This window comes from Temnothorax americanus, unplaced genomic scaffold (genome assembly GCF_048541705.1).
Source record: "Temnothorax americanus isolate GAGA-0224 unplaced genomic scaffold, ASM4854170v1 Scaffold17, whole genome shotgun sequence".
In the NCBI taxonomy this organism is placed as follows: Eukaryota; Metazoa; Arthropoda; class Insecta; order Hymenoptera; family Formicidae; genus Temnothorax; species Temnothorax americanus.
The window spans coordinates 2,835,939-2,848,925 of NW_027509307.1; the positions used below are offsets into that span (position 1 = coordinate 2,835,939).

General features: G+C 34.6%; 1 protein-coding gene across 4 annotated transcripts in view; it reads right to left on the bottom strand.

The window, feature by feature from the left end:
* The window catches only part of Cnc (NFE2 like bZIP transcription factor cap-n-collar), a 103,603-nt gene that overhangs the window by 85,051 nt on the left and 5,565 nt on the right, over positions 1-12,987 (bottom strand). Inside the window, exon 1 of one of the 4 annotated variants that reach the window (XM_077403335.1) lies at positions 4,049-4,207. The exons of 2 other annotated variants lie outside the window; for them this stretch is intronic. In XM_077403335.1, coding sequence (XP_077259461.1) covers positions 4,049-4,105 — 57 coding nt within the window. In that variant the 5' untranslated portion in view covers positions 4,106-4,207. Of the gene's footprint in view, positions 1-3,837; positions 3,883-4,048; positions 4,208-12,987 lie in introns of those variants that run through there. One more of the 4 variants, XM_077403334.1, reaches the window with a different exon arrangement.

The window sequence follows — 12,987 nt, forward strand, 5'->3', positions numbered from 1 at the left end:
AAAGTTATAGTGATCACAATGTGCATGTGCAGCAATACACGTGCGACTGTACTCACGAAATCAAAGTCGACGATCATTCTAGATAATAATATCGCGTGTATATTATAGAACACGAACGCATAATTACCACGAACAATCATTAATGACAATTGCATGCTTTAAAAAAATATCATTTTCCGGGCGTGCCTGAGAAGACTTGCTTACAGCAACACGCTAAGGAATCGTAAAAAATTGAGAGATCGGACAGAAGTACGAAGACATGTTTGCGCGACAGTATATAAATGATTATTTGTTCTTATGTCATAATGACTTATAAGAATGTGTCATAGCTAAGTTTTGAATCCACTTTAAAAGAAATCTTTATGACAAAGAATTGTTCATTCATCGAAAAAGTTATTTAAAAAATATTGAATTATCTTCTTGATTTCGGTACTATATAGATCTATATAGTACTATATAGATCTATATAGATCTATATAGATTTCGGTACTATATATAAATCAAGATTTCATATTGCGTATTTTTTAACGAGAGTTAATTTTATTCGATAAAATATCTCGAGATAATCTTCTTTCTCTCCTAACTTATTATGACGTAATATTTCTAATGCATTATGTAAGAGCAGTAAATCAAATGGATCAATACAATTAAAATGAGAACTCATCTGGACATTAAAAACATATTATTAGCTCACTTAACAATAAAAAGATCGATTTAGTTAATCTAATGTTTTATAGTTGATATTTTCTTTGATATCAATTAATAGTCAATGATTCGTAGAATTAGAATATTAAGGCTGTAATCTTGAACATAATAGACCAGATTAAAATATAAATAGAGTTTAGTAAATCTCATATTTATAATAAACAAGGATGATATTTTGCTAGCACACAGATCGAATGAGTTCCCTCTTTTCGTATACCATCCATACTCGCAGTAGTGTAAATTGGTTCGATTAACGTACCGAGAAAAATTGTTACTCCCAATTAACCGTCGTCGACCTCGTCAGTTACATGACTACTACTTGTGCGAAATTCGCGCTCTGACATTTTTCAAAAATCCCAGCGCGTTAATTGTTGCAAAAATTCATGAGAAACCTTATCTTTATAACTTTCATTAAACACGATAACGTTAGAGCTCCCTTATCAGAGATAACACGCTGGACCGATCCTAAACATAGTCACAAATGCATATATCATATCATATCGCGCGAGCTGCTTTTTATCACAATAAAAGTGTGTGTTTGATACCGCGAAGGAAAAATTATATTCCAGTTCGTGCAAGAAAGTGTTTATACTTGATGTCAGCACCCATTTTAAACGAAATCGATGACGCAGTTCACTCTTGTGGATGTACATCCAGCAGAAAGTTACTTAACCAGCAATCGGTAATTAAAAAAAACTTCGATAACAATTAAACTACCTTACTGAACTGTTTTATCGATGGAGAAATGGTCACGATGCTCGATGGAGAGTTGGAGAGTTATACACGTAGTATTGGATGACGTACTACACTGTCTACATGGTATATAGATATTTACTTATCATATAGGATGAATAGATGACATTGCATCTTCGTTTAATTATGAACGACAATGCTTGTTTCAGAATGAAAAATAATGTTTAGCTTATAAATAAAAAAAAAAGAGCTTTGACGAATTAATGTTTAGAAATATAAATGAACCGCTATAGCTTCATCATTTATTTTAATAGGAATTTAATTGTAAGGGCTTGGTATTTAAAACAGCATTTAACCCGGGAACAGTCACCTTAATTTTTTTGCATAAACGATTTTAATTACATATTGCATATATTTCATTATTCTATAACTCATTAGTATTTGACGAGGTATTTGAGAACAGTGCATATATAGATTTATTCAATATTTTCTGAACAAAAAAATAAGAAGAAACCAAATAATATTTAAAAAAAAGAAGCATATTAAAATTGCCACGATGTGAGCTTCGTTTTTTCGACACTGGGTCTAAAAATCACCTCACACCACACATATATAGATGACCGTTTCCGGGTTAAAAAACATTTTTAATACCTTGTTATAAATAAGTGTTTTAATTTGTGTGTCGTTAAGAGATATCTAAAAGTCGAGAGAAAATATAAAACTACTATAAGTAATGTACTTTACACGTGCGTAGTAAGTAATAAGTTAAATAATGTTTAAAACATAAAGATGTACGATCGCCGAATAATTTATCGCAATTTATTGGCAGTCGACCGACCGGGCACACGAAAAGCGCAACAAAGATTTCGAGATCTCCCGTTTGATTGCTAAATACGAAGACGCGTGGGTTTAACCCGCGAAGGTTACAAGATCGCTGCACTCTTTCATGAACGAACGAATGTTGCTGAACGGTGCGACGCGGTGCGGTTATTTTTGCAGAAGCTGCGCTTCGACCTCGCTAACCTTGGTATATACGAGCATCTTTCCTAAATGCTCACCCTCAACGATTCGGCGAAACACGCAAAAAAAATTCGTTCTACGCCGCGTTTTCCTGGCGATCGACTTATGCATATTATAGATAGTGTGGCTGTGCTAATTTTATAAAGCAAGTCGAAAATAGTGCAATGTTGTTTACGTTAACGGTACAAAGTAACGCGACAAAGACGATCGCTGTGCTAGTTTGTAAATTGGGTGGCATTTTATCAGAGTGGAGCTGAGCTCTGATTCATGGGGATCTTTGTTGACTAGAACGATATTCGCGGCGAGAGTTCATCAAACAAAACGTAAAAAAACTTTTAGTTTCTACCTTTGTCTTACGTTAAAAAGACAACGTAAAGAATATTTATTCATTATAAATAATATTCTTGATCGAGGATGATTTTCATGGTATCGATTTATCGAAAGGATATATAGAGAACAAATCACGAAAAAATCTTAGTATGCAATTGAATGTGCAATTTCGAAAAGGGCACGTCTTGCATTTTTTGGCCTATAAGTTTTTTCACTAATATGTACTCTAATTACGTCTACACATCTTTCTGTGTAAATTCCTGAAAAATTTTAATTTTCAGAAATGTGCCCTTTTCGAAATTGCACATTCAATTATATTCTTCGATTATTTTTATCAAGGAAAGCTTCATCCCAAGAAATGTGTATTACTAATTTTATGTGACATTGAATCGATTTAAAGAAAGAAAAGCACAAGATTTGTAAAACCGAGCGATATAATTGTACACTGAAGCGACAAGAAGAAAATAGGGAAATGCGCAAGGGGAATAAAAGTTTCATAAAAACTTACCCAAAGACGTGAAATATTGTGTTCTATATTCGATGTTATTAATACGCAATGTTGTAGAACTGTGCACAGCAGAGAAATACCGTGATGTTAAGTAATCTCAAGTTTTAAAGCTCGAGATAGCTTCGATAAATTAAAAATGTGATATGATACGTACCTGAAACAAAAAAACAACGTTGTTATTTTAGACAACCGTGAATGGAAAACAAAAGCACACTGGCACAGTAAATAATTTACGTGTTATAATTTTGGCTGCATTCCGATATTTGCTGTCGGCAACTGTCAGTACTGAAAATCTGTAGTATACGTGACGTAAAATATAGAAAAATATACAGCTTTTCAGTACTGACAGTGAATATCGGAATGCAACCTTTATTATTAATAAAAAGCGATACACATATATTGAAATCTTTTAAAATCCCGATTTAATTCTTTTAATCTGAGTGAAAAATCTATCACGTTATATCCAAATTTTAAGATGCCACGGCTCTGTGATTAGTTTATGACATCTTAAGATTATGTTTAAGACGGTCTTAAATATAAGTCTTAAGTATAAGATCTGAGTATATAGACTATATGAATACCGGGCCTGTGACTTCTAATGCCGAGAACATCGCCGAAATGTAAGTAAAACACATTAGCATCCCAAGTTTCCTCCTTTGCAATTTAAGTATCCTAGTGACCCAAAAGTTTCATACATTCGCGAACGATGCACAGCGTACGTGTTTTATCACGCGTGAACGGTGGCGATTTTGTTTTTCAATGAAGAATTCGTTAATACGATAAAAAACGTACGTCGACCGGCACGAATACGGTGACTATCCTCGGCTGCTTCCTCTTCCTGCGCGCCATTTGACACGTCCGACCAAACAGCAACGGTGATCCCTGTGCGTCCGATTAATTACACGCGCGACTAGCAACGCGTACACACGCGGCATCTAACTCGGCAGTCGCGCGGCGTGCCGCCGTACTGCCGGCCGCTTGCACCTCGAGATCGACGAGGCAACTTTTGTCCGTCAACCGCGACGGGTCGTCAGGGTCATCGTTTGCATACGCTCGCGATGCTGATTTATGAAAATTTATGGAACGCTCGATGAACACGTGACATGTCGACGTCAAAGCGTTCGTTATACCGGACGGTAAAACTCGCTAAAAGGAACGTCGAATCTCGCGACGAATCGAGAAACTTAATTTTCGGTTATTGATAAAATTTTGACTTGCAGAGATAATCGCGAGAATCAGGTCACAAGTCAAGAACATTATAAGGTAGTCGTCTCGTCAGGGCATGTATTAGATAAAGTTTTCGATTTCGGATTTTATATCAAATTATATGATCAGCTTTGCAGTCGATTTTTTCTGTGGCTCCTTACTCTACAAAATCGATCTCGAAAATCACAACGTTTGCATTACTTCATACAGACGGCCAGAAAAAGAAGGCTCTATCGCACGGTTTCAATCACATATTTTCGCATTTTTCGATTAGATGAAGTGAGAAAAAACATTGCTTTTTGTACATTATATTTCGAAGAATCCGCGACGCAACCATAAAATATATATAGTTTACCGGAGATTTCGCTGCTAATTTTTTAGTTTATTTTAGAGAAAATGCGGTAATCGAGCAGACATTTTTTGGTCGAGGTGAGGTTGGGAAGACTTGGCAACGCCGCTGGCTAATCACTGTAGTTGCAGGTTATGGGGCTCGTCTTTCTTAGCCGACGTGGATAGTGATTGACACCCCTTCATGCGTTTTGAAACCCTTTCTCGGTACGTGTCAAAATTCAATCAAAAAGTATTTTTCTCACTTGTAACCTTTCTCGACGACTCGCATGATCGGCTGATCAAAACGGAGTCAATGAAAAAAATCACATAATTTGGAAAAAGTAACATACTTTGTCACGTATATGAAATTTTACACCATACGTCATAAAATTATTTTTTCCTTAGCAAAAATTGCCTGAAATATATTTCTGAACGTAAAAACCTACAAACAGTCACATGACTAGCACGTAGCGAGACGCCTACCTTAAACGGTATTTATTAGACATTCTAATTAATGTATAGAGAAACGGAAAATAATCCAAGAAGTATACATAAGAGCATTGCAGATATATAAATTCGTCTGAAGCCTTGTTATATGTGCAAAGTTTCTTAAATTAAATGTAAACATAATTAAAAGCGTGAACTATTATTTTATTAATTAAAGCTAAATGTCGTAATATTATCGTGTTTCCCATTTCATTGGGGTGTCACAATTTGCTTATGTATAGAGAAGTTAAGTATATTAAGACGGCTCGAACTTACTCACTAACTGCGAGTGAGGAATTCTTCTAATAACAATCCCGGGCAAGGGATCGATGCTAATAAGAAATAGGATTTTCTAATATGATTAAAAATGATATCTACAATTATATATGCAAATGTTATGTAAATTATTTGCTGAGAATGTTGGTTTCATAAGCGAATAATAATTTAACTTTGTTCAAGGTTCAATCATTGTATTGTTTACCCTGGAAGACCCCCCGGTCTTGCCATCGTCAAATCTCTATGATAGATCACATACGATTGTGTTTAATCACTGCACACTCCGCCGCGCGAAGGCTGAATATCCTCAACCTTTGCACTTGTGCGCAATATAGTATAAGTGCGCCACATTGTAAATGATGCGCGATAAAAAAGTGATGAAAAACGTAAGAACTTGCTACACGATGCGATTCGGCCGATTCAATAACAATAATCGACTAGTGCTGCTTAATTGTGGACCAACAGATTATATGAATTAAGTCTTGGGGTATACGACAATTTCAATATAAAAAAGTATATTCGGAAATTCGCTCGAGATAAGATAAATACACTTTACTGTGCTATTTTATATGAAATGTCGTATTTAACTTTATGCAGATTTTTCTTTCTTTCGATTTTATATAATGAAAGTTTCTTTCTAACCTATTATTATTAAAATAATATGATTTTTTAATTTATGCTTGAGTTCTTGCAAATACTGATTAATTTTCAAGTCAGATTTGTGTAAACATAAAAATTCATATAGTTTTTCATATTTTAAAAGTTTGGATATATGACATTACAAAAATGTCTTTAAATCTTGAATTTCCTATATTGATGGAAACAAAATTTATACGAAACCAGTTTCTGAGAAATATGAGAATCCTATCAATTGTATAGATTGTATATTCTTGTAAATTATCTGTTACATAAAATCGACATTTTATACACAATAACATCAAAACATCATATCTTTTAGCAAGACAATTCTGCTTGTCCGAATCGGTCTTGATATGCTGATATATAGTCGCTCACCTTGCGAATATTTATTCCATAACAAAAAATCGGGAATTGAGTCAATTCGTCGTCTTTCCTGTTTATGTACGTCACCTCGAGACAGTTGAGACGCCAACCCGTTGCAAAATCATTGCACGATTTAAAACTTGGCAGAGCAACCGGTGCAAAACAACGAACAAGTTCTCGTTACTTCGATCATAAAAATATAATGGACCACAAAACAGAGCGACAGTCGAACGGGGTTATAAAAATATATATCACGTCAATTATTAATCAGTAATTTGGATAAAATGAATAATTAATTAACAATACATAATATAATACGTTTACGTTATATTACATATTATTTATAAATATTTTTAGACATTTTTAATGCATATGAGAAACATTCAATTCAAGGAAAGATAAAAATGTTGTGTATTTTAAATGAAGATATAAGACATGAGTATTTAAAATTGTCACTTAAATATTGGATGTTACGAATAAAGGCTGATCTACAATGTGCTCTTTGCTTTCTGTTTTTTGCTCTTAACCTGTTTGCGACTATCCTGTATTTCGCAATTGCGTCGCGTAACGCGATGTTTTTTGCTCTCATCTGAAGTTCGTCAATTTTTATCTTGGGCGACAGAGACAAGAAACATCACGTTACGCGACGGAATTGCAAAATACGAGATAGTCGCAAAGAGGTTAAGAGCAAAACACAGAAAGCAAAGAACACATTGTAGATCAACCTTTAGTGGTTAAAAAATAAAACGGAAAACAAAGTGAGCAAACAGAGATTAGTAAAATGTTTGACCTCTAGTCCAGTCACTATGTACATTTAAAAAAGACATAATTCTGACCCAGGATTTTTCTTTTGGGGGGTGTTGGGGGGCTCAAGAAAAGCTTAATCTCAAGTTTTCGACCTCTGTTTCCCGCTTGCTTTTTTTACGGGAGTAAAAAATGTGAAAAAATGGTTTTTTCGCGATAACTCGGTTTCTAATAAAGTTACAAGGTCGAATCGGATTTCATTTTAAAGCTTTTTTTACGCTCTACAAATTATGTCGTATGACATTTTTACGTACGATCGATTGTTTTTGAGGAATCGAACGAGAAAGGGAAATAAAAAAGTATGATATTTAGTTTTTTTTCTTTTTACTTATTATTGTCGTCCGAAATTGCAAAAATGCTTCAAATAAAACTTGTAGAGCGTAAAAAAACCTACAATATTCATTTGTTATTCATTTCATTTAGTTGAAAATTACGCCTTGTAGAGCGCCTCAAAGTGGAGAGTCGTCGCCATCGCGTCAGCGGCGCGTTGGTTACGTCGATACGCGGCACCGAACGCTTTCGCTAAGATTTCCGATTTCATTGACGCAAAAAAGTTTTTTTTCTATTTTATCATTTTTCGCACACGAATCTGTATAAACGCTTCAAATAAAACTTGCACAGCAATAAAAATCGTAAAATGTTCTTATTTATTACTTTAATTTCGTTGAAAATTCCATATCGCACTACGCCTGCAAATAAATCTTGCAAAGCCTGAAATTATTATATTTTGAAACCGTCAAGTTTTCTTAAGGGAATCAAACACGTATTTGCCATTGCAGATAGTTGTTTTAAAACAAAAATTACACTTACCGTTTCATTGAAGAATACATGAAAGCGTGCAGTTTTATATCTAAGTGACAATATTCTTGTTCATTAATAAATAACAAGTTATTCATGTCTTGAACGTTTTGGTGGTGGCTGATTGTCGCCATCGTCTTCTTGAAGTTGAACCTCGTTCGGGTGTTGCTCGTCGTCTTCGTCGTCGTTAAAATAGTCATCCATCTCACTTGCCATAATTTCTGCCGGAGTTATCGAATTCAGGCATGTTTGTCCGGAACAGTGATAGCAAATCATCGAACATTTAATGCCAGCTTTTCGGCAACCACACGAGCCACTGCAGTTTCCCTTGCATTTACATGAAATTAATTGCAGTAGCTCAGCAGGCGCAGGTGGGGCTTGAGTTGTGATTGGCTGTAAACCTGCAAATGTCCTTTTCCAACCCCATTCTTCGGGATCTTTGTAATTGCCAAGCCAAGTCTGCACTTGTTGGTATGTGCGCAAAACATGTTCACGTGCTGAGGTTTTCGTTGGAGGCAGCACGGACAAATTCAATTTTGTGGTCGAAGACGCTTTTAAGAAACGTTTAAACCGAAGTGTGTCTAAACATTTCTCTTGTTTATCACCGCCATACAAAGCGACGAGAAACACTTCTCCGGCTGACACGAGGATTTCGGGATCGATGTTTTTTACTTTGAAAAGTTCCACCGCTGACTGCAAATCCGGCCGATTTTATTTGATAAGATGTTGATGAGATTTTTTGATCCAAACTTTTTATACAAAAATGCTCCAATGCCGATTTGAAGTGGAGAAAGAAATGAGCGTGGTCGTACAGCCGTTATGATTGCATGCGCAATTGAAATACACTTTCTATCCCAAGGCTCAAGCGAACCGCGTTTATCTTTAGTTATGATTTCAGACAAGAACACTTGCAATGTTTCAGGCACAGCAGACTTCACGTCTTTAACGAAGTCGTCAGGTGGTGGGTAATTATCTGTCTCGTAAATTACCGAACGAATGTCAGTACGAAGTATAGCCGCGGCTTCGCGTAAAACTCGAAGCTTTTCTTCGTGAGGGTCCTTTTTTTTCTCATTGTACCATTTGTCTGTGAGTAGTTGATAACCAACATTTCGGAAACAAACCATAGTACCACGTTTTTGCCTTTCGACAATGAGAATATCATCACCATACTTGTCAAGTAATCGTCTTTTAATGGTTTTAAGATGAGGAATGTGACTTGTTTTCACTTGCGTGACTAATGTATCAAGTGAAAATTGACACTCACTTGAATTATCTTCGAGGTAGGTAAAAATTTGTTCCATAGCATCATCTATTACGTTCTCTTGTGGTCTTCCTACTGGCGTACCTATCACTACTTTAACCACGTGTTCATAACATTTTCTGTGGTATCGAGCTCCAACGGCGACAAGATCAGGGACAAGATTGAGGCGATTCACAATTGCACGAGCAACTTCATCATTGCGACAACCAAGTTTTGTCAGAATATATTCTTTCGACGAATCGTGATTTATTAAAGAAATTCTTACTCGATATTTAGCAGGTACTTTTGATGACGATTCTTTCGCTTCTTTACCGCAAAATAAGCAATTTTTCTTGAAATGGAAATCTGGATGACACTGTTCTTCTCTTGATGTTGATGGTGATTCGCCATTGCCACTTCGCCGAGAAGCCAACGAAGCTAATCTTTTATTCGAATACGTTTTGTAACACGCCCCGTGTACAGCAACTTCGGTCAATGTCTGCAACTTTCGATGATATTCCGCATCTCCTCTTTGCTCGCTCGCCAATAAAAGAGATTTAATACCTCTCGATTTCACCACTTGAACGTCTGTTATCAAAGGTTTTTCACATATAAAACAATCCGAGTCACTCATTGTTGTTCACTAAAAACTGCACTGACAAAATGTCCAAAAACTGCATTAACAAAATGTCCACAAAATTTTCGTTTCGAAAAGCATCCGCTCGCTGCGATATACAGAAAACGACTGGCAAATGCAATAAAAAGGACCGGCGCCGCGGCGAGCAGATGTTTACTATATATAGTAAACATTTGCTAGTATGTTTACTTTATATAAAACCATGAAGAAAACAATGAAGTCTGAAAGCGTTCGGTGCCGCGTATCGACGTAACCAACGCGCCGCTGACGCGATGGCGACGACTCTCCACTTTGAGGCGCTCTACAAGGCGTAATTTTCAACTAAATGAAATGAATAACAAATGAATATTGTAGGTTTTTTTACGCTCTACAAGTTTTATTTGAAGCATTTTTGCAATTTCGGACGACAATAATGAGTAAAAAGAAAAAAACTAAATATCATACTTTTTTATTTCCCTTTCTTGTTCGATTCCTCAAAAACAATCGATCGTACGTAAAAATGTCATACGACATAATTTGTAGAGCGTAAAAAAAGCTTTAAAATGAAATCCGATTCGACCTTGTAACTTTAGTAGAAACCGAGTTATCGCGAAAAAACCATTTTTTCACATTTTTTACTCCCGTAAAAAAAGCAAGCGGGAAACAGAGGTCGAAAACTTGAGATTAAGCTTTTCTTGAGCCCCCCAACACCCCCCAAAAGAAAAATCCTGGGTCAGAATTATGTCTTTTATAATCCGTTTTTTTGTACATAGTGACTGGACTACTCGTCATTGTGTCGACCTTCGTTCCATAATGTTACTTAGAATTATATTTATGCCGATAACTTTTTATCTGTTAACTTTTTACATTTGGTTTTTATATGTAAACATTTTATAGCCAAAGAATTTTTATGAGAAAAAAAATGTATATTATAGTATCTCTATACTTCACTATCATTGCCATTTAAATAATAAGTCTAGATAAATATATGTTACATACTTTTTACTGACTAAATATCTCTTGTAAGAGCATCCTTTTTTTATTAGCTCATTGTCATTGCCTTGATTAAATAATTAAAAATAAATAAAAGTTTTAGTGAACTCTGAAATTATAAGCATTGAAACTTATTGCTTCCAATTTTCTATATCATTATTAATATATACAATTTATTAAAAATTGCAAAATGAAGAATTACACTACAATGCTATGGTACTCGCTATATTAAAATTCCACTTTATGTTATTAATAGTTATTTCTTATAATTAAATTTTGTTCTTATGCAATTAGAATGCAGGAGAAATTATAATATTTTATAATAACATTAGAATTTTAAACAAGTAAAATATTTGTGAAATAAGTAAAGTTAACAATGCTCGAAAGAGTTATTTCGTCATGCGTCAATATCTCAAATAAAGTTTACATTTGTTACAAGATCGTATAAGGTAAGAAAGAGCTATATTTATAAATAGCCAATAATGAACAAGGATAACAAGCTCCACGCGTGAATAAATGTGTATGTGTATATGTGTGATGCTGCCAACGAATTAAATCTTTCCTTCCGAGATCCAATGTTCTCGAGAGTTATGTTATCTGCATTTTTACTCTAAAAAAAAATAGAATTTATATAAAATGTTTGACAATGATACTCTTGATATTATCATAAGCAATTGCAAACATATATTTTGTTTTACTATTGTTACAAATTGTATCTATTGTTATAATTGTATATTTATAATTAGAATGTATAACGTACATGAATATGATGTATATATGTATATTGAAAAATCAGATTTGCCAATAATCTATTGTTATCATCTAGCTTACCAATAATGCATTGTCGTGCAACCCTAACTTTGTTACTTTTATTTCACTACAATTTAATCACTAGAGCACGTGAGAGGCGCACTTCGATCGTAGTAGGGCAGCTTGCCAAGATGCGTCAAAGATCTGTATTCATCGCTACGTAAAATGCCACGTATCTTTCTCTCGAGATACGCTTGGTTGCAGCTGCCTTTCTACAACCGGGGAAAGTCCGACATCCGCGATTTTCATACACAAAAACATCAATTCGAGGAAAGACATTAATTTACTCAAAATAGTTTCGAAGAAATTAACAAGATATATTTAAAAAAATAATTATTTAAGATTAAATATCTTCAAAAGTTTAATACTAATAAATTTATATATGTGTTCCAAAATTTACCACACGATTTTCTTAATGGACCTTGTATAGGCAATAATATATTCATTATTTGTAAATAAGTCAAATTAAAAGTGCAAAAGATAATATTTTTATATTTTCTTTCAGATCAAATTAATTTTGCGATGCATTATTTATTCAAACCATTTCCCAATGTAGAATATGTTGAAAAAAAAAGTGCAAAATGCGACTACTAATATGCAAACGATTTATATTATAATCCGTCGATGCTCGAATAAATATTGACAATTTATATGGTTTCAAAATATTATGAAATATACGTAAAATTTACATCAAGAATATTATATATTGTTCACAGTCCTATACTAGGCCGATTTCTGTAGAACTTTCAACGCGTGCCAATATTTACTGCGGCAGTTAGTGTCACTCTTTTCGTTTGATTTGCGCGTTCATATAAATGTCACATCTTTAAAAAAAAAAGCAAGAGTATATAGGTACTCTGATTACCGATCAAAACAATATCTGCTTCGCGTGCCATAAAAACTGTCACAAAAATATAAAATGCATGCCTTGGAGTTTGTATTGGCATTTGATCATTCAATGCGTCCTTAACACGCAAAAGTATAAAGACAGAAGGACAAACTCCTTTTCGCGAGCACCTTATTCTTACGATCGTGTCGAAAATCCTCGACCATTTCCTAATTCTGGACGCATATATCGCTGTGGAAACGAGAGATTTGCACAGAGAGTTTCGCATCAATCCTCGAGGAATCGGGGTCACATCTGTTTTTCGCGCATACCTACCTTTTTTT